Below are 22,568 nucleotides of genomic sequence, written 5' to 3'. Positions count from 1 at the left end.
GACGTGTGGCAGGGACAGCGGTGCTGCAGGGACAGCAGCGGCAGGGACAGCCGTGTGGCAGGGACAGCCGTGTGGCAGGGAGAGCAGCAGCAGGGACAGCCGTGTGGCAGGGACAGCAGCGGCAGGGACAGCCGTGTGGCAGGGACAGCCGTGTGGCAGGGACAGCAGCGGCAGGGACAGCAGCGGCAGGGACAGCCGTGTGGCAGGGACAGCCCTCGGCCGCAGCCCCGGGCGGGGGGGGCGGGCCCGGCGCCCCCGGCCCGGCCGCTCCATAAAGGAGGCGGGCAGGGCCGGTCCGGCGGGAGGGCGCGCGCTGAGGGAAGAGCCGACACGAGTGGCGGGGAGGCGGCGCGGAGGGAGGGCAGCCCGGCTGCGGGAAGCGGGGCTCCGCGCTGGGACTGGTTCCTTCGCAGCCATTTTCCGTCCAACCAAACAGCCGATTTGCGGAGGGAGCCAACCAGGGCCGCACTGGAGGTTTGTGCCTGGCTCCGGCCAATGATTGGTAACCGGTTCCACTGCAGGCTCGAATGAAATGTCCGTCTCCCTCCCCGGGCCCCGGCGCTGCCGCCGCGCCGCCGCCGCGGGCACCAGGAAGTGCGGGGCTGCCGCCCCGGGCCCCGCACCGGCCGCGCGTCGCTTTGTGCGGCCGGAGCCGCGGGGGCCGCGCGGCCCGGGAGCCGAGCGGGGCGGGCGGGTGGGGAGAGGAGCGGAGCGGGCGGGCAGGCAGGGAGGGAGGGAGGCGGCAGCGAGGGGGGTGTCGGCAGGGGCGGCGGGGCGGCTGCCCCCGCCGCTGTCCCGCTCTCTCCGCGGGGCCCTCCCCGCTCCGGCTCCATTTTGCGGCCTAGGCAGGGGTGGGGGCAGCAGGCGGGGCTGCCCCGCGGCCGGCCGGCACCCCTCACCCCGGCCGAGGAGCGGCGGGCGCTCGCACGGCCTCCCGCCATCGCTCCGTCCCCGCGCCGGCCGCGCTCGGCGCGTCCCGGGGCCGCGGCTCTGCGGCGGCCGCGCCGGGCGGAGGGGCTCCGCGCTCTTTGTGTCCGCGGCAGCGAGCGGCCGGGACCCCCACCACGCCCACGGCCCCTGCCGCGCCGCAGCCGGGTAGCGGCGCCGCGGAGGCCCGGGCTCTCCTCCCGGAGCTCCCCACGCCGTTGTCGGGACCTTTCCTGGGAGGTTTGGCGGTATTTTGCAGGGATGAGGAGCGTAGGGCGAGTCCCCGGGATGCGGTGCCAGCACCCGGCTGGCCATGCGGGCGGGAGTGCGAGGCCTTGGTGGCTGCGCGGGGGCCGGGCAGAGCGGCCCCCGGCCCCGGGCAGGTGCGGGCAGCGCGGGAGTCACAGCCAGGGTGACCAACAATAAAGTTGCTGATTAACCGAGGACTCGTCGTCTTGTGCCATTTGTAAACAAGGGGTCACGATAGACGAGCTAAGCTCTCGAACAGATGTGAGCTGAGTGCCAGGAAGGCTCGGAGGCTGTTGGTGTAAGTAGGAAGGTGTCCCCTGCCCCAGCTAGCTGCGTTTGCATCATTGAAGGGCATGGAATCGGGAGATGGGATCGATCGGCTCGCAGTGGCACAGAGGCAGCTGGGAGGCATCAGCACTTGTCCTGTCACACACATGACAGATGGGAGAGAGACAGGACCCTGCCATTATCGATGTCTGCACAACTTTTCGGTCTGTGGCAGGTGTTCTTGGGCAGGCCTCGGTGTACTAGCCACTGTTCTGCCTCCAGAAATTATGTAGTTGGTGATCCTGAAGAGTACTGTTGAGGTTATTCACAGGTAATACTATTGGAAAATGACAAAAAAATTCATGTGTTTTAGTAACGTTTCTGTGGCTATGTTATATATTCTGCAGTACAGCAGCAGTAGAAAATCAACTTCTAGCTTTACCAATTTCTTTGAGGTTTAACCAAAAAGATTTTGTTCTGAAAGAGCTGTCAGGTAGAAGCTACCTAGTGTGCTTGGGTTGCTTTTGGGATGGAAAAATTACTGATAACAATTATCTGAACATTTTTAGGCAATGAGGAGCATAGAAATCTGGATTTCAGCCCATTCATCGACTCTGTTACATGTAGTAACCTTTCCTTGGCATCTTGGTAGGTGGCAGTTATTGTCAATTAAAAAATTCAGCTTTCTTAAAAGAAGCTCTGGCAAAATGGTTAGAAAAAGGAAGATGGCAGGCGCCACTTTGGGCACTATTCAGAGTCTGGCTTTAATTGGCTTGCAGGAATGGAGAAATGGTGTCTATATATAATTATTAGCATACTGTTCCTAAACAATAAGCTAGCGGTTACTTTCTTTGTTTCTTTGCTTATGTGGCCTGTGGCGTGACAGCTACAATATAAAGGCAAGATCCATCTGCAGTTCTTTCAGATACCCGAGATGGATCAGTCTGAACTGTTCTGAGGCCTCTGTGAATTGCCTTCTTGCTGTGCATTGAGCGGGTGGTTATACTTGGTCTTGGCTGCTGCCATTTACAGCTATGGCATTATATGGGGAGAAGTTAGGAGCTCTGGGTGTTACTCTTTAGACTTCAGGATTTGACAGTCACAGCAGTTCAAAGCTTAACTCTTATTTGTGGTAATAATTACATGAAGGGAGGCAATGTTCAGAAATGGAATTAAAAAGAATGTTTAAGATAATTTCAAGATATGAAACATTAAACCCTGAAACTTTTAAAGTCCGCTACCTTATTTTGTCAACATTTAAAAAAGGTTTACAAGGTTCTTCCTTTAGTGCTTTCAAATATAAATCTAATGTTGCTCCACCTTTAAAATTTTGCTTAGAAAGAAACTTGGCTTAGGTACTGAGTTTTGCAGTAGTGTTTTGAAGAAACTTAGTATTTGGAAATTGATGTTTTAGTGGCAGGATGCTTGTAAAAAGAGCAAAACATGACTATATACGTGCATACTAAATAATATGGGTAAATAACATTGGTAGAATAAAAGCAAGTGTCAGCAAATTCAACAGTTTTGGCCAAAAATAGTCTGTTCTGAAGCTAGTTCAGTCTGGCCTGAACTAGTTTCGTAAAACTCTTACTTACCCTGTTGCATGAGAGGAAAAAAACTGCTTGGCATACTTGAGCTACTACCTCAACAAAGGAAAAATAGCCTACTTAAAAATGTTATCAAATGTCTAAAAGGAAAGAGACAGGATTGATGGATTGCTGCTTTAATAAACAGATAAGCTTAGTTTTTTACCAAAAATGCTAGAAAAGTATCAAAAACTTACTATTGAAAGGTAATATGGGGATTTCTGTCAGGTTGCTGAAGGAACACACTGTGATGGTGCAGTGTGTTCGGCACTGCTTTTCTCTTCCAGCTTCTGGAAAAACAGCTAAACTGCCTCCATTCCTCTGCTCATCTTGCTTATTTTCCCCTCCAGCTTCTCTCTTCTACTGCCAAAAAAGAGAAAGCGTGGAAACTCGATTTCTCCTGCTTGCTCTGTATCACTGACCCACTCCTTGATGTGAAAATGCATGAGGTTTTAGTCCAGCCATATATATTGGAGTTAGCAGTGCTTGTGGATATTAGCCTGCCTGGGAAGGAGCCACCAGCTGCTGCAGCAGAGCTGGATCCACGTGGAGGGGGCCTGTGGTCAGTGGCATGTGGGCTTGTAAGATAAGACATAAAGCTGATAGACTGTTACATGGAGTGGAAAGGTGTAAAGGTGGCAATGCCCTCTTTGGATTCCATAAGGGAAAGTTTCCTCCCCGTGGGCCAGCAGAAGGATTCTGGTACAGCCCAGATGCTAATGAGCCTTGGTGACACTGTCTGGTCCTCGCAGCATCAGTCTGCTTTTCCCAGTGTTATTCTGCTGTAGGGGAAAACACTGAATGTAAGGGATTAGAGAAGCCCGAGATGGAGAGAGAGTGCAGCATCTGGTTTTGTTCTAGCTATGTGCTAAGGGGTTTAGTGTTATATTTTTGTGTGGTTGCTGGAGTAATGTCCTGTGAATGCATTCACCAGTTGGTATTTCTTATAAACCTGAAGATGAGAGTTCACTGGGAAATTAGGATTCCCGGAAGTCACTGAAAAATAAAAGGAAATTGAAAGTGTATTTTCAATTGAAAAATCTTTGTGCTTTACAGGAGAGGGTGCAGAAAGCTCAAATAAAATTTTGTGTCTGCTGTTATGTACTGATTCACAGCTTTACATCTCTTGTGACTGCGTATGGATTTAGTTATTATTTCTGTCCTGTTTCTTTGGCAGACATGACTGCATGGATTGTGTACCAAGTCCTTCAGTTCATTGCATATCATTTTCTACTGTCCCTTTTATAGGGTAGCAATTTTGAGAGACAGGGTGAATAAATCCTGCATGAAATACTTAGATCACAAGAGGCCTTTGGTTTCCCTTCAAGAGGGCAGTTTGTAAATCATTGCCAGATAACTTCCTTGTTCTGAAAACAAAAATCTTGTTTCTTCAATTTTTTTTTTCTTCTTTGTTTTTCCTTTTATACTGATCTAAGCTTTAGTCCCTTATTCTCAGTGCTAGCAGGCTTGGGCTTTTATTCTTCTTTAGTTATCATTTAGCTGAGCCACTGATACTGACTGCGCTCTTAAGAGGGCTTATAAGATTAAACAGGATGCAAGATTTACTTTGAGATGCTGATGTTTTATTAGTTTAGTATAGACATATTATAGGAACAGTGGGCAGGTGACAGGAGCAAATTTTTTAAGCATCCTCCAGAATACTTACACCAAATGTCATTGTAAACCTTTGTGTTCATTCATGTGCATCTTATCACTGAACCTTCTTTGATGCCTTTGAAATGTTTATCTTTTAATATATTTCTTTGGTTAATTTCCATGCATCAAGTAGTTTGTATATCCCTAGTAATATTCTTTTTTTTTTTATTAGAGATGGAAAAAGCAAACAGAAAACCACTAACAGAAAGCATTGTGCTGCTGCTCTGGATTCAAATTTTTGTTTTGCAGTGTAGTGCTGAATGTTTCTGTTGTGTACTTGTTTACTCTCCCTGGTTGCTGATAAAATCAGATAGTGGCATAGTCATTTTAGAGACTGACATGTCACTTCTGATATGCTTAGCTCTCAGTCTTGATTCAGTCCGTGTGTTAGCATGGAGGAGCTTCAGTGTCTCCTAGCCCTGGAGGCTGAGGGTAATGTACAACCTGTAGTAATTGCTTCCTGCAGTTGTACACAGCACTTGCTGCTGGAAGACTGAGGTGTTGGAAGCCCTCTTTGTGCAATTTGGCAGCCACACAGAGGCAGGAGATGCTCTTGTATTAAAAGGCATTGCAGTGTTTGCATGCTGAAACTGCCATGCAAATGTGAGGTATAATCTGCAAATGGCTACTTCTCTATGAAGCAAGTTGTAACAACTGGGCTGTCTAAAGCAAAATCTGAGAGCATTCTTGCCCACCTGAACTTTTTTGGATTAGATCTCCCAGGATTTTTTCTGTTTTAGCATTTACTTCCATCTAAACTAGTAGCTCTTCCTACTAAATGGGCCAATATAAAAACTGTTGGCCTTTTATTCTCTCCCAGTGACTGCAGTTAGTGTAGGCAAGGTGTTGTTTCTATGCTATGTTGGACTGCTGCATTTCCAGAGCAACTTCAGGGACACAGAATTTAGTTTGTGTCATGGTTTTGGAGGGGTTTTGTTGGTTGTTTGGGGTTTTTATTTGTTTGTTTAAAGGAGGGGGATTAATTAGCAACAGTGTAGTGAGAAGAGTGTTTTCTCCTTTTCTGAACATTGCTTTATGTCTTACAGATCTTGTGGTGAGCTTGACAGATAATGTGGTGATTGACTAGAGTTTTGAACCTCTGAAATGAAAACTGTAATGTGTGAGCATGTAACTGCTTGTTATGAGATGACTGGGATAGCAGTGGCCAAATTTTCCTGCAAGGTCATGTTTGTCATCTATCGGGCTCAAAGAAATACTAGTAGGGTGACTTGGATGGCATATTAATTACAGTTGCTATATTCAGATGCCTGGATCTGGATTTGAATTGAATGACAACTCTGGCTGAAGTTCTTCCATCAACTTACATGGATTGAAGTAGTGTGCTGAGATCCACTCCCTCGGTCACGGTGTGGTCAGCAGGGGTGTGGAAGAAGCTCATGGGGCAGCTGGGCCAGCTCTGTCTGTGGTGGCCTTCAAGATGTGGCTGGAGAAATTCCTGAGTGGTCTGCTCTCAGCTTGGAGCTGACCCTGCTTTTAGCAGGGGTTCAAGTAGAGACCTCCCATGGCCACTTCCAATGTGAATTATCCTGTGGGCCTGGATCAGGACCTGGTTATGCTGAGCATTATGCAGAAAGGTGTTAGCCCTATCCCTAAGCTCCTGTGCCAATGTTGTCCTGGCAGCTAAAAATCTTTCTTCAAGTGATACCCACAGAAGTAATTTCATGTTAATGAAATCTGATGTTAAGCTGTCAGTGGCTGTTTTCTTTATCCGAGTCAGATCTGTCTTTTCCTGTTGCAAGCCTTTTCCTATCAGTTTTGCTAATCACTGTTTTAGATTCACAGTGCTGATAAACGTCCACACAAATTCCCACTAATGGTGAAATAATACATCCTGTAAGTAGCTCTGGAAATGTGCACACAGAAAATAATAGAAGCAAAGGTATTACCTTGAGGATGCATTAATCTTATAGGATCAGAATGTCTGTAGATGCAGCAGAAGTTTGAAAGAGATTCAAGCAGGAATTGTCTTTTGAAGGCAAATTGAGCTAATGAAAGCAAGGTGATTTCTTAGTGTTGCTGGGTCTTGGCAATAAAGATTCAGATGGAGTAGCCTGAAGGAGAGGTGAGTGGAAACCAGGTCATTATCACATCATGGCAGAAATTGAAGAATATTGCAAGGTATTTAAAATACCTTGTACTGGGGCTGAGTAAAGATTGAGATCCTGAATTAAATTCTAGTAGGGATCAGAGAGCTGAAACTGAGAAGAAGACTATCAGAAAGCTGTAAGTTAATTTTGGAGGAATCTTTTGGGATTTACCAGACTTCATTTCTAGTTGTTTCAAAGTGCAGAAGTAAGAGAGAGGCACAATTCTCTTAATGATGTGTGATGTCAGTTTTGGTGATCATGACATGCGGGATTGTGATATCCTTGCATTGTCATTACAGTAAGCTGAGTGAGCAAACTGCAGACCCTTTGGGAGGTTGAAAAGCAAAGTTACATCTCCCAACAAAGAGCCTGCGAAATGTGGACAGAGTGAATTTATGTGAAGGTTGGCACATGGAAGGTTAATGCCTAAAACACTGCCCTTCCTTTGAGTAGAGCTGCTGTGTAAGAAGTGAAGATAGTTTACAGAAGCCCAGCAAAAGGGACCTGAAGTTCTTTATAAAAGCATGTGTGATGTTCTGTACAGTGAAGAAGGGCTGGAAGAGTCTGTTTCTCTTGAGCAGCTCCTAAGGCTCTGTCCAGCTGTTGTTGGAATGCGAGCAGCGCTCGCGTTATTTGTGCATCTGTGGCCAAGGGTAACGCCGGACATTGCTTGAAGGTTTCAAAGTCAAACAGCCCTGTGGCCACAAGCAAAGTGCAGATTAGTGAGAGGTTAAATGCTCGTATTTCTGGGTAGGTGTAAAAATAGCACAATATTGCTTTTCCTTCTTCATGGGTGTGCAAAAAAATGAGCTCTATGGTCTCACTGGCAACAGCCATGGGATCTTTCAAAGACACCAGGGTACCCACACACCCTGGGTGTGGGGTCAGTGAGTGAAATCAGCTGGGCTCTGCCTCTCCAGGGGCTGTGTGTGTAGCTTGTCAGTAAGAAGGAGGGAAGCACAGGCTCTTTTGGCATCCCTTTTTCTCCTGGCATTTAAGTTACCTGTTAAACTGTGAGTGCCCCCATCTCCAAACCCTCATGATGAAGTCTTCTTGTTGGCCCCCACATCAGAAGCTTGAGAGAAGAGCACCTAAGGATGCCCAGAGAGTGAGGCAGGGCAGGACCAGGGAATGCTAAAACATGACTCACAAGACATATAGGAGTAACTGGTGTCTTAGGGAGGATGAGGATGCAGAGCTGGTCCCACGGTCTGGCTAGAAGTTTGTCAGTGGCTTGACAAACCAACGTGGAAGGTAAAGGTGAGTGAAGGATGCACTCTGTGTAGTAGTACGCAAAACATTCAGTGAATGGGGGGCTGGTGTAGGATTTGAGGGTTGTTCAGAGACACCTTGCATGTTCTGGTCAGACTTTCATGGAAGCTGTATTATACATAAACCAAATTATTCTGTGCATGGCCTGTACCTCTGGCTGAGGTTTTTGGAAAGCCTCACAAAACACTTGAACTATTTCCCGTGTCAGTAAAACTCGTTAATGACAGTGGGGTTGCTGTTCTCCAATAGCAAAATATTTATGCTTTGTATAAATTGATCTCACAGTTTGTACTGGGTTTGGGTAGTAGGTGCACTTAGTGATGTAACAATCACACCTGAAAGGTTTCCTTTTTCTGATTGTAGATGGATGGTGACAGCTCCACAACAGATGCTTCTCAGTTAGGAATTGCTGGAGATTACATTGGTGGCAGTCACTATGTCATACAGCCTCATGATGGTAAGAAGTGAGAGAGTAAATGCTACTATCTCTCTGTATATGTGTGTATACATATATTTTATTCCAGTTCTTGTATCATTCTCTGCTATCTTCTGTCAGGCTAAGAATTTTCCATTGTTTTCATAATGCCTCACTATATAAAGCATTTTTTTCTGCAGTCTGAAGGGGGGAGGTTGGATTTTTTTATGTTGGCGCAGAAACCTTGAGGGGATGACCAAAAAATTAACATTCTAGGAAGCAGTTTGTATTTTGACATGGCATTAATAATGATTGTTGATCAGCAGCCATGTATGATTCTGTGCATAATGTGATAAAATGCTGTCTTTGTAAAGGCACCCTGATGTTGCATCTATTTTTAAAATTATGTCTATGATGTTAACACACTGTGCTTTCAAAGGTCTTCATCCTTCAGTGTAGGATTTTAAACTGAATTATTGCCTGCTGTCTATTCTATGTAATTTCTGTTAACTTTTCTTCATTTCATTAGACACAGAAGACAGCATGAATGATCATGAAGATACAAATGGCTCAAAAGAGAGTTTTAGAGAACAAGATATATATCTTCCAATTGCAAATGTGGCAAGGATAATGAAAAATGCCATACCCCAAACAGGAAAGGTAATACTGTTGTCTGGTAAAGAAAGTGTGTTAATGAGTTTTACTCCTTCCTCTCAGTGAAGTTGATCTGATTAGAACAACATATTTTTCCAAATGATGCTGGTTTATTGAAGAAAAGTGTTACAAAAGGAAAGGGAAAAAAGCCCTAGGAACAGGATGTTGAGACCAAGACCATTTTTTGTAGATTTCTGAAAGCTTTTAGTTAGAGTGTCCAGAACTGTTCTCCATAGGGCTTTCAAGAGCGTTCTTTTTCTAAGATGTGTTCTCTGAAATTGTCGTAAAGGATCAGACTTGATGACAATCACTAAGAATATTTTCTATGCAATTCTCTTGAGATATTTAGTCTGCTTTCTTTGAGGTGCATAAAATTTGGAATAAGTGAATCATTTTGGCTGAAATAGAAATCCAGTGCTCATCCTGAAGGAAAGAGAATGGCTAGCCTTGCATGACCCGAATATTCACATACCCAAATGCCAAAGTGACCTAAGAAGTCTGCTTTATATTGTGGAGCAGATAAGGCCAGATATTGAAAGCCTTATTTATTTCTTACTTCTAAGAATAGACTTTTTAATCCATTCTGCTGAGCTGGTGGTTGTATAAGTACTTCATCATTCTACTGGTTTATCTTAAACCTTTGCAGGGCTCTTATGATTTGCTGTTTCTCTATTGTATTCCAATACAATTCCAGCCACAGTAACATTTCCTCCACCTAAAACTGATCTCTCTTTTTGGAAATCATTCTAAATAGAAGGAAGACATAATTTACTTGCATCTGCTTGTATTTTTATAGTGTTCAGGGCTTGCTGGAGATCTGGATGTTACATTTATAACTTTGCTGTGAAAAACTCTACCCTAGTCCATATTGTCATAAATTTTTAGTGATCAGGATGAGATTTTTCTTGAGAATTTAGCATATGGTATGTAGAACTATCTTGAAAAGTCAGGATGTTTTTTTTGTAAAAAAACTGCAAGGGAAGCTGCTGACTGATGACTTCTGAAAATCTCACCCTATGTGTCTGAAAATACCAGAGGAGCTAGTGAAGACCCTGCACACAGTTTACTGCTTCAATTTTTTAGGTTCTTTTCATGTGAAGAATAAGAATCTTAATTATTATAATCTTCTTGTTGACTCCTGTCAGCTTCCCAAGTAATCATGAGTAATACTTAAGTTGGGTAAGTTACTTTTGTCCGGCTGAAAACTGTAATCAAATTTACTTACTTCATTCTTGCCAGGGACATATGTTGCTTCATTTGAATTCTTATTTGGTAAATTTATACTGGAATACTAAAGCATTAGAAAGGCTTGCTGCTAAGTGTATATTCTAGTCCTTGAATCTATGCAGGATAAAAATACTTGTCATTGCTGAATTTGTGGGAATATACTGCAGTGGGGTTGCAGTTACCAGCTCTCTTAAAAGAAGAGGAAGTAGGCTGTGACATTGTAATGAGCAGGTTTGAAGAGCCATAGGTAAGCGAAACAAGAAGCATCTGTGTGTAAAAGCTTGTATAGAATTTAGGACTTCAGTTGATCCTGGCAGTTGGCTGTGCTGCTTGAAATAGTAAAACATGGGTAAAATCACATTGCAGCTGGTCTTACATAGAGCAGTGAGGACATCCAGTGGTTTGCTGTGCAGGTGTTGCCTAAATGAGTATTGTCATTGGGTTTTGGAATGTTTCCTCAATTATCTGGTGTATTCTTTGTGGGGTTTGTGGTGGGTTTTTTTTAAGTCTTGTGTCTTCATTAATGATTTTATGATACCTTTCTCCTTACTAGATTGCTAAGGATGCAAAGGAATGTGTACAAGAGTGTGTAAGTGAATTCATCAGCTTTATAACATCAGAAGCAAGTGAGAGGTGTCACCAAGAGAAAAGAAAGACCATCAATGGAGAGGATATTCTTTTTGCCATGTCTACCTTGGGGTTTGATAGCTATGTTGAACCTTTGAAGTTATACCTCCAAAAATTCAGAGAGGTTGGTATATATGGGTATTTGCTCATTTATTTAACCTGGTTGTGTTTTTATCCTTAGCTCTCTGTTGTTGTAACTGTATAATGCCTAACTTGCCCAGTATCTCACCTCTTGGTCAGGGAGTAATGTAATGTTTAAAAGCATTCCAGAGGATATCAAGAGAAGGAGGAAGTAAGCATTTTGATTAGACTTGCTGATTCAGAGTAGTTAAAGCTTTCAACTGAATAAATTATCTAATATATTGGTGGTAGTAAATTGCTCTGCTCTTTAAAGGTGCCTATTAAGAATGTTTAATTGGATTTTTGGGTTCAGTCAGTATGTACTGGCTGCATCTTCTGAGGTACTGGCCTAATGCCTGTTGTTTGTCTGGACTTCAAGTCTGCAAAAGAAAAAAAACTGTTTTTCTCTTGTTGGAATAATGATTCACATGGGAAACTATCTGCTTCAGTGGGGTTTTTTAAATTATTTTTTTAGCCTGTCCCTCAGTTTGCTTTTCATACATAGTACAGCTAGATGTGATCCAAACAGTTAATTTAATTTATCCCTTCTCTAGCAGAAAGTGACTTTCTTCCTTTCAGCAATTTAGACCATTTCAAAAAAGGAAGTTGCTTCTGCTTGGGTTTTTTGTTTCTGTCTGCCTCCCCCTTTCTAAATTGGCAGAACAGTAGATAAGGATGCTCTTCTGAGTTTCTTTGTTTTGTAAACCTAAGATTTCTTTAGGTCAGACTTGCTAACGATACTTGTTTTGCTGACATCACTTGAAGCTTCCCCTTCCCAGAAGGTCATTTGCTGGATAACTGAGTAACAGGAGGTGTAATATCGAGTTGGAGTAGTGCTGTGTGCTGTCTTTTTCCAGTTCTCTATAGCAGTTGCACATACTGTGATAGTGCTGTATGTGCTTTTGAAGAGACAAGTATTGCCTGACTACCAAATAAGTATCAAGTGGGTCTGTGCTACTTTCATTCTTAATTGACCATTTTTGCAGATTATAGATGCTGTGGTAGCAGAGTAGTTGCATTGGGTTTTAATTGCATGGATGGGTTAAGTAGCTTTGCTCATCAGTTTTAAATCTCCATTTCAGCAAGGGTGTCTTCAGGGTGAAGTACTTCCGTTTTGTAACTGAGTATTTTGTCTGCAGCAAGCAGTTGCAGAGAATCTTTTTTTATGCCCATATTATTTTTCTAGATGTTCTTATGTAATAGTATAGAGTATCAAACTTGTAAAACTGCATGCAGATGACTGGGGGCCTTGGCTTTCTGTGCTGATATCATTTCTGGCTGTAGTCCTTGATGTGGGAGAAGAAATTCCACATCTTGGTTTTAAATGTCAGATTTTAGTTTATGGTGATGGTGCTTGTGTGTGGTTGGTAAGCAAATGTTGCACATTCTTGGTAGGTGAGATTTTGTGATTTCTTGTAAATACTCCTTCTGGAGTACCACAGATTTTGAACTTTCTGCAGAAGGTGAAAAGCCTTTCTTAGAACCACACAGTCCTAGTTCGCCAAGTTTTTGTTTCAGGAGCATGACTAAGATGAAAAACACTCATGTAATATGCACATTCTCAAATCCCATAGTTTTACAGGTCTTGGGATTTCAAGCTCCAGCTGTTGCACTGTGACTTTTCTGCAAGTTTCAAACCTTGGCTAGAGCTCCTGGGGCTTTGAAAAAAAATCTCAAGCTTTTTTTCTGCTGTTTTGTGCTCTCTTCTTAGGCAATGAAAGGAGAAAAGGGAATTGGGGGAACAGTTACAACTGCAGATGGTCTAAGTGAGGAGCTCACAGAAGAAGCATTTAGTGAGTAATAATTTTTAATTTAATATGTTACTGCTACAGCTTTTATAAAAATTTCATCAGGCCATCAGCATTCTTTCTTGAGGAATATATCCTGGACTAGTAATAGCTCATGTTAATTGTGGAAAATTTATAAATGCATATATTAGTGCTAGTATACACTTAAACACAGGTTGTAATGAAAGGTGCAAACATTTTTTTTCTCTTTTCCCTACAGTAGCTACATATTTAGGTCCCATTCATTCTACTTGCAAGACTGTTGGGGGAAAAGAGTAAAATGAACCCCTCTTGATTACTTGAGGAGCTCATCATTGAGAAATGAGGCAGAGAAGAAAATAATCTTTGTCTAATCTAAAGAAGTTAATATTTCTTACATTCAAAAGAAGTCACAGATTGGAAGCTAGGAGGTGTAGGGTGAGGAGTATCATGTGCATTCAGTGTAGTTTTTCTTCCATTTACTGTGGATTGAAGCCTGACAGTTTTTTGGGATTTGCACTGGTTTTGGTAGTGCTGATTCTTGCTTGTAGTCTCCACTTTGGCTTTTAAATGTTATGGGCTGGTAATGTTGAACCTGATATTAGAGGAATTAGGAAGCAGAGCTCTAGTCATATCTACTGACAAGATTTAGTTTTCTAAGTATGTGATAAAATCGCCAGTAAACTACTGAATTAGCAAAAATTCAAAGCCTGATGACTAAAATGACCTATTCAGGGTTGGAAATACACTTTGCTCTCAGTTTGACTTTGGTTGCATAAAAGAGTGCAGACTTGTTGGGTCTCTTCTAGCCTGGAAGAGTAGCTTATAAAACTGGCTGGAAATTAAGAATCTAAATCTAAATATTATAATAATTTTATATACAAAACTTGTAATACTTAGGTTTGGATTCTTAATTTCCAGACCTAGGAGACTCGGAGTGCTCTATGAAAAAGCTTCATGTTGCTGTGACTTGAAAAGAGCAATTTTAGAAATGTCCTGGCAGGATTAAGGATGCAAAGGAGATGTTGCAGTATTAGAAGAAAGTAAAAAAAATAAAATTATGTTAAATAACTGATCATGTCAATTGCTGCAGGTATTTCTTTCCACAGGGGCAGCTATAGATCTGTCTGGAGTGAATGGTGGTGTCACTGCAGCAGTAGCAGTGATAGCTGTGCTTCTGTGGCATAACCCTCAGCTCTTGGTGGTGGCCTCATGTCAGGCCTGGGTCAGGGACTCTTCAATAAGCTGTGTTGGATGTGGAATGTGCACATTGAAGGGCAGTGAATTTTGGACCTGCCAGAGCCACTCTCAGTAATCTTAATGCATCTCTTAGCCTGCAACTAAAGCAATTAAAAATTTGTTCAATGAAGGAGAAAGGAAAAACAAAAATAAAAACAACCCCAACCAACCAAAAATCTAATTAAAAAACCCTCAAGCATCAGCTTTCAAATGAAAGCTGTTAGGATTATGCTGTGCTTTCAGAATTTTGTATTGGTTATATATCTTGTTTATATTTAGTAACTACATGAACAAAGCCTCATTAGTTGTGTCCTAGGGGAAAATGTGCTACAGTGACAACCTACAGTTTGAGTTGTGTTGCTGTGCTTCCAAATAGCAGCTGTTAGGCACTTATTCTAAGTGTGAGAGCTCAACATACATGTTGTGAAGGTTACCTTGGAGCATCACTCCCTGTGTTTTCTCTATCTCTGAAGTACTTTTTACTCCTTTTGTTGGCCACCTCTTTCCTCTGTGAAATCAGAGCTCTTCTCTGTACCCTGAAGGACGTGCTGAAGTCAACCAGTGCAGTGTCAGGCTCTAGCAGTGCCTTTTAGTTTTCGCCTGTTCCTGTTCTTCTCTTCTGCCTTCCATGGGGCTTCTGTATTATGGAGTCCCTGATGGATCCCAATTTATAAAGCAGCACAATGATTTAATCTAGTTCCTCCCCTGTGGCTATGCTCAAGTGCTAACAAAGCTAACTGAATTCTCCAGGTTTCTTGGGTTACTGAACACTGGAGATGGCCTTTTCAGTGGTCAGGGTGGTGAGCTCCACTCCATTTGCCTGTGTACAGGTTTGGACATTCTGCTTACTCTCAGAGCAAAATCAAGTTGGATTTTATCTGTTTTTTCTGAATGGGAATAAACTTGTTCACTTGTAACACTTGGTAACAAGTGTGACTCTACCAGTGTAGGATTGTAACTCAGGCAATTAATGGCTCTGTAGTCCTGGAGTGGACCACAATTATGTAATGGTGACAGACACATCAAACAAGGCTCTGTATGTCAGGCAGTTCCTGCCTAACATTTTTAAAATGCTCTTTCTTTCAGCTAACCAGTTGCCAGCAGGCTTAATAACCACAGACGGCCAACAGCAGAATGTTATGGTCTACACAACATCATATCAACAGGTATGATCCTGTATCCTGTCCCCTACTCTTCCTTCTGCTGCTAAAATCCAAGCACTAGTTCAGCTGCTGTGTTCTGAAAGATGAGAATTAATTTTATTTAGTCCTTTGGTGGTGGCTGTCATGCCATTCCAACACTGAGAATTCATGCTGCTTGCTGTGAACTGCTCTGCAGCTTCAGAAAAGGTGCAGTGGAAAGTAAGCTTGCATTTTCTTTCTCTAGATCTCTGGTGTTCAGCAAATTCAGTTCTCATGATTTTGAAGAAAACTTTCCATCTGGGAACACAAGACGGAAAACCTGTGCAACTCTAACCAAGAGGCAGTTTTAATGACTGGTGAAGAGATTTATCTCTTTGTACATTAAATAGCTGTAATGTAGCTACCAGAAGCTTGACTAATTGAGGTGTGAGTTCTGACTCAAATCTTTTTCATGATGATTTTAAAGAAATAATTGGATTTTAAAGGTATTAAAGTATTTTTGTTTTGTACAAGAGTTTGTTGCTCTGTATAACTCCTGTATGCATTGTATATTGCAATTTATTACTGTCAGAGATTTGTAGACAGTTTCTTATTTTCATATTGAATCATGTTACTTTTGTAATTCAGGTAAACAGCTGGGTTAATTCATGTTTACCCTTTGAATAAAATGGTAAGGGTATAGTTCATTTTTGAATGCAAGTTGCCTTTATTATAACGATTGAGTTAGTCTTAGTTATGTAACTTGTCTTGCATGACAACCTCAACTAACTTTACATGTCAGCTTATTTATTGAGATTTTGAAAGGGACTTTTTCCTCATGAAACTAGCAGCTCAAAAGAATTGCTACAATTGTTTTTTTTCTAATGTATCTTCTGAATTAAAGGTTAATCAAAACCAATTAATGTTCTACTACATTTAGAGGTTTAGAGCTTATCAGCAGTGTTAATGAAAGCACTGACTGTGCGATGCAGGTTTTCTTTTTTAAATTTTCTTTTCAGTTGCATTAACTCTCCTTAGACTTACTTTGATACTTTTAAGGTAGACTTTCTGCTATTAAAATAACTCTTCCTTTTTATGTATGGCTTTTAGAATCCCAAACTTAGAAATTCAAAGGTGGGGGGGATTTTATAGTCCTTGTGGTAAAAGATCTCATTTTAACTTTTTACTGAAATGTTTTAACGTTTCTTGTGAGCCTGTGGGAACTCAAAAGTGGTAGTGACTTTCTGTGTCTGGGCTGTGTGTTGTGTGTGTGTGTGAGTACGTGTGTGTGAGTGGCTGACAGCTGAACAAGTGATACAAATCTGAAATGGAAGACAGACTTCAGGTTTGCTGTCTCTTTCCTGGTTTTGCAATAAACTCTACCTAGGTAATGTAGTTATGTATATTTAGTGAGCTGTTCTTGATAACATTGCTGTTTTTTTAATAATTGGGTGGGTAATTTTATTGCCATGTCTTAGCCTATTAGGGTAGGGGTGGGGTTTTAGTAGTATTTTTACTGTTTCCAGTGGACTGAAATGTAATATGTTAATTATCTTTCCACATACCTGTTACTAATTTAAGCAAACCACACCTTGACACTGTTGCCATATGATTTCTTGCTGGTTTTTGTCTTAAAAAAAAAAGGTAACAGTTCAGTATTGGGAAATGAGAATAACCTAAGATATCCCAGAAGCCTGAAATAGGCAGCTCTTTAGCTAAACAAAAACTTCATGTGCAGATTTGAGCAGTGTCTCCTACCAGTCAGCATTCTGCTGGCAGAGCCTCTGGAGGCAATCCAGTGTATTCTGGGGCAGTCTGCATGGATGTTCCGGGCTCTGTGGCAGCCTGTCGTTCTGCAGCAGCTATCAACAAATGGAGTGTCTCATTAAATGTAAAACTGAATAACACAATCCCTACACGAGCCCCTTCTATTTGTATTCCATTTATTTCAGGCCAGCATAGCATGTTCTTGCTGTTCCCAGATTTGCAATGGAAAAAAGCTGTGATACCAAGTAAGGAGAAGCTAGGGAAGATTTGGCATTTTGATGTGTAGAAAGCAGGTTGAGGTGATCCCACATGCTTGAAACAAGCAACATTTTTCAGGCTCCCCTCTCTGCTGTGAGTTTATGTTAAAGTGTGTTACGTTTGTGGTTTATACTCCATCATGTGAGCAATGAAGCTGATACTTTACTTTCTCTTTCTTCTCCCCTCACCCTCTGAGGGCCAGGGACAAAACTGCATAACTTCTCATTCTCTTCCTGAAACTACAGCAGTAAAAGTAGCAGTACAACAGTTTGTTCCATGTCTCTCTGAATCCATTCTCCTAATAAAAGTTTGCAGGGTACTGTAGCCATGGTACACCAAATAAAACAAATGTGGTCTGAAGAAATACTTGCCTAATTTTATTAGCAGCAGCACAACCAGTGCATTCTTTACATTTGTTCAACAACTCTATGTTGTCATTTTGTTCTTTTTGAGTGTTTAAAGTTTAGAAGTAGCTAAGACCCAAACCAAGAATGACCATTCTTGCTACATCTCATCTGCTTCTACAAAACACTTGTCTTTGGTCCTCTGAATGTTTTTTTTCAACTAAGATACCCCCAAACTTGAGACAGCTCGAGCTGTAGCAGAGTATGCTAAGACTTGGAGAAAGGTTGCTTGAAATAGCAGTGATGTTCAAAGATCTTTTTCTAAGAACAGTGGCTCTTAAAAGTGCCTTTTCACAACACAAGCAAGTTTTACCACAGTAATTTTTTGACAAATGCATTTTTGTGTAACTTAATCCTTCTGATATTTGTTTATAGGGTGTTTTTGTTATCTTGAAAAGCACAGAAACACTGTTATCTCTAGTCAAAGTGCAGTTATGAGAAAAGTTAATTTAGATGGTGTTCTTCTACATCTCATTTTCATTATAGTTAAAATGGAAACTGAAGCTCTGCCTTTCCCAGTCTTGTTGATGTACACTTGCATTGTTAACTATTTTATTTATTTCTCCCTTCTGATCTCTACTGAATGTTAAAATATGTGGCTAGATGGTGTAGCCAGAACACAGATGGAGTTCTAGCATGAGGTGGTATGTCCTAAATACCTACTGCCCCATGCTTATCTGCCTGTAGCTAAAAATCAGCCTGAATTATATGGGCTATTCTCTAAAGAGCTGCCTTCCTTGAACTGCACTCTGGATCACTGAATGCTGTGGGATGATTCCTATTGCAGAGTTTGAGGATGATGCTCATGAACATGTTGTAGGCATGGATAGGTGATTTCTCTCTAGCCTTTGGCAGGAGAGGAAGCATATGGGCAGCTGCACACACAGAAGAGATGGCTCAGTGCAAAGCAAGGGGCAGAGCCAAGGGATAGTTTTCCCCAGCACCTCGCTATCATGATAAGGGTTGGCAGCAGCTTTGCTTACAGCTATAATATTCCTCATTTTGCAGAGCTCTGAATGCGATTAATGTTCCAGTTAAGTCACGGAGACTTGCTGCCTCAGTTATATTTGCAGCAGTGAGACAACTTGCCTTTAAGTCACTGTATTACCAATGCTGCAGGCTTGATGGTTTTGGGGTTTGGTTTGTACCAAGTAGAAGAAAGGATGCTTTTCACTGAAACTAGTAGTGAATTTTCTTGTGTCTGTAGATGAAAAAACCTCCAAAGCTGGATGTAGATTCTAAGACAAGTAACGCTATAAACAAACTATATATGCAGTCCTATAGAAATAAGTTTGATAATGTTAACTCTAATGGTTCCTCTTATTTTCTTCCCCTGTTGCACTGGTTTGGTGAAAAGAGCAGTAGTGGGAGGATGCCTTTTGGATGTGGTACACTGTAAGACATGGACCTAGTTGAAAAGACCAACCAATTTTTCCTCTTTGAAAATTAGATATGCTGTTGTGGCAAAGTAATTCACACTTTCACCCTTTCAAAGGCTGAAAAAGACATTTAAGCAACCAAATATTGATCTGTTTACCTATTGATTTGTGAAATTGGTATGGTAATGGTCTGCAGTGTCACCTCTGACCCTCAGGATGTAAAAGTTTAATGGGAAGCTCCCTGGAAACTGCCAGTTCAGCTTGGAGTGACATTCAAGGCCACGTGCTCTTGGGAGGGAGGGTAGTTTGCTGCTATGCACAATAGTCTCCAAATCGGTGCCAGCTGCACTGAGTTTATTAAATCCAAGTCCCCAAGGATGGCTGTGGAGGCAGGGCCAGAATGATGCAGTGCACAGCAGGTCTGAGGGAGTTGGGTACCGTGCTTTAAGAAATCTTCCAGGCAAATTTCCAGGCTCATTTCCTGGAATATTTTACTGCAGCATGCCAGGCCAGAGGAGCCATTTATCAGAGCAGTGGCACCTGATTTGCTTATGTGTGAAAGAAAACTATTGAGGGTTTAAATCTGCTGGGCAGAGGAGCAGCCTTGGGGCTGCTAATTTAATGTGTGTGTGCCTGATACTTACCCAGCCTGTACAACAACATGAACAGCAAATGAAACCACCTCCAACAGCACAACCAAGACTCAGTTCATGTGCAAGGGCCATGTCACTCGAAACGTAGCTGCAGCTAGAACATTTGCAGCAGCACATTAGGAGCAGTATATACCATTTCTACTCTCTGTACCCTGGGGAAGACCGTCCAGCACAGGAGAGCCCATGTCCCAACACTGTCGGGAGCAGCGTGACACAAATAAAGGATGCTGGGATGCACAGGTTTGTTTTTGCACTGTCCAACTCCTCCTTGGCCCCAGCCAGGAAATCCAAACCCACCAGACACCTGAGCTCTCTGCGCAGTGTAACATCCTGGGAAAAGCAACCTGGTGAACAGGAGCCAGCTGACAGGAAAAGCTAAGCACTGAGGGAGAAGGATCTGACATCTCACCTCCAGCCAGCTGGAGAGCATTTCTGCTACAAGGAAGCAGGCTTCGGCACTGTGGGATGAGAATGTGGAGACTGCAGAGCCTGAGGAGGGCTGTAGCAGAGGACAAGTCTGCTCTCACTCTATCCAAAACCACAAGCAACAGCCATGTTTTACAAGCCAAGCAGCTGAAACTCATCCAAAATATTTCTGGAGTATATGCAGTGGGATCAAGTTCTGTACACACAAGAAGAAGAAATATTGACAAAAACTGGCCATTTTGTGTTGTCTGACTTGACAGCTCTCATGTTGCTTCAGATGTCTGAAATGTAAGTAGCTGAAACCTCAAGCTGTTAGATTGGTATGTCAGGTTTTCTTTTTCACAACAGTAATTTCAAAGAGTTGCTCCCAGACTCAAAACACTTTCCTTCTGGAGCAGGCAGCATTTAAAGTCAACATATAAAGTCTCTTTCCTACTCAGGCAAAATACAGTGAGGAAATAATTAGGAAACTGCTTCTAAAAAGAAAAGTTTGGGTTATTTGTTAATACTGCTCAAAGTTACAAGGTAACTGCTTGTACCTAATAACTTTTTGTTAAAAGACTTACCAGCACTGCATGCAAGAACGATGGTTACTCTAAAAGGCAGTTAAGAATCCCTGGCAATAAACATATAGATGAGTGAATGGAAACAAAAACAACAACAAAAAAGGATGCAAAGTAAACCAACATTTTGGACCTTCTAAAAGGTTTTTAACCTTCTAAAATGGCATTTAGCCAGAGTGCCTCTTTTAAGAATTGCTTTGAAATAACTGTATATGATAACTTCCATATGTGGGTAACAGTATTTTATAATTTCAACAGATACAGAAATAACTCTCTGAATGCTAGGATACACTGAAATGCTTAGTCTCTTTTTTCTTCGAAGATACCACATCCAAGCGTAAGTTTTCATTTAAAGGAGCTGCTGTACCAACTTAGCAATTACATCAGATATTAAAAGCAGATGCTAAACCCACAAAACTCAAAAAACAATGACAGCAAGCCATGCCCAGTCCCAGTGTGAGAGATATTTATTTTTGTTGTTTCTATTAGGACTGTAAACCCAACAAATACATTAAGTACTTCAGGCTTTTGAAGGTTTAGGGAACTGATCCAGTTGAAATTGATCACATTTATAGATGCCAGATTTTCACCACCTAGCATGAGGCACGTATAAGGAGGGAGTAAAAACAAGAGGCTGAGTAGCTCACACTGATCTCGTGGGCCTTCCTGCCATCCTAACTCCCTTTCCAGGGGCTGCAGGTGCTAGACATTCTCTGGCTGAGCCCCAGCACCATTCATTTATGCTGGCATCCAGCTGGGTGCCCACCCTACCCACACCTGCCCCACATCACGGGCATTTCCTCTCTGGGGGAAGTGCTGGAGGTGCAGTATCCTAAAGACTTTATGGATCAAGAGGATTTATTTTAAGCTCATCTTCCTGACACTTTTAGCTGACTTGTTGAAATTCTAATAAAAGGGATCTCCACTTCCAGACCAATGGCAAACACCTCAAAATGAAGGTTTCACTATGATTAACAGAAGGAAGAACACCTTGCCATTGCCCAGACAGTGCCAGCAGTCAGTGTTCCACCCCTGTCCTGGGAATCTCGAAATGCTTCAGTGTCAGAACTAGAAGCCACAGAATAAAAGCCCTGATGTTTAGCTCACTAGAAATATTACAAAATGCCCTAGGGACCAGATAATGCTATAAAGAAAAAAAAAATAAATCTGAGTTGTTTTTAAGATAAATTCATACAGCAAATTCAAATTTGCCTTCAAGAGAAAATAACTCCTACTCTTAAGATCTTATTAACAGAAAGAAAACAGCATGAGAGGATTCTGCACGGTTGTTTTAGGCTTTCCCATTTGTTTTCCACTAATGAAAGTATCACAAATAACAAGACAACAGCCATTATTACAATAGCTAGGAACACAAAGAAGGAATCAATCTGGGGCAGACAGCTTTTTAACATTTTGTGAAGTCTCTTAAGGAGGTCTAGAAACAATCCAGTAGACCTTTCAGTTCACTTGCTCCTCTCTGCTCCCCTGCTTCTTGCAACACATACTGCTTATTCCCACAAGTTCCCCATAGTCAGCTGCCATAAAAGATGGTGTCATTTTGAGCAGAGCTGGACGTGGACACAATTCAAATCCTTAGTAGGAGCCTTCTGAGCAGACTAAGTGCTCACACATCTTTTTAACAAACTGCAACAAAGCAACACCACACTCTTTGGCACTCATTATCAACAACAGCAACATGACCCCTGTATAGACAGGGGAAGTAATGTCAAAATTCAGTTCAGAGGCCACAGCCTGCAAGGCACAAATGCATGGAAGGAGGCGTTGTGAGTGCACAGCAACTGCAGAAGGTGGGGCAGGGATATTGGAGAACCTCAACAAGGGAAAAAGCTCATGAAGTAACTAAGAATTAACTTAGGAGACAGT

The 22,568-nt window shown here is 42.2% G+C and overlaps 1 protein-coding gene across 1 annotated transcript; it reads left to right on the top strand.

Annotated features, from left to right (window-relative positions):
• The first annotated feature begins 296 nt into the window (after nt 1-296).
• Nucleotides 297-16,629, top strand: NFYB (nuclear transcription factor Y subunit beta). The gene is made up of 7 exons (XM_021536208.3): nt 297-474; nt 8,429-8,522; nt 9,010-9,140; nt 10,915-11,112; nt 12,820-12,901; nt 15,200-15,279; nt 15,500-16,629. The coding sequence occupies exons 2-7, from the start codon at nt 8,429-8,431 to the stop codon at nt 15,530-15,532; spliced, it is 618 nt and encodes a 205-aa protein (XP_021391883.1). The 5' UTR covers nt 297-474; the 3' UTR covers nt 15,533-16,629.
• The last annotated feature ends 5,939 nt before the right edge of the window (nt 16,630-22,568 follow it).

The sequence above is a fragment of the Lonchura striata genome, chromosome 5 (genome assembly GCF_046129695.1).
Source record: "Lonchura striata isolate bLonStr1 chromosome 5, bLonStr1.mat, whole genome shotgun sequence".
NCBI lineage: Eukaryota > Metazoa > Chordata > Aves > Passeriformes > Estrildidae > Lonchura > Lonchura striata.
This window is presented reverse-complemented; position numbering and strand designations above follow the sequence as displayed.

Bases quoted from the DNA above. Each gene is read 5' to 3' on its own strand.
- NFYB (XM_021536208.3), top strand. From the start codon at position 8,429: ATGGATGGTGACAGCTCCACAACAGATGCTTCTCAGTTAGGAATTGCT. The intron at 12,902-15,199 runs GTGAGTAATAAT...TCTTTCTTTCAG, and splicing joins GCTCACAGAAGAAGCATTTA to CTAACCAGTTGCCAGCAGGC. The intron at 15,280-15,499 runs GTATGATCCTGT...TTCTTTCTCTAG, and splicing joins ACACAACATCATATCAACAG to ATCTCTGGTGTTCAGCAAAT.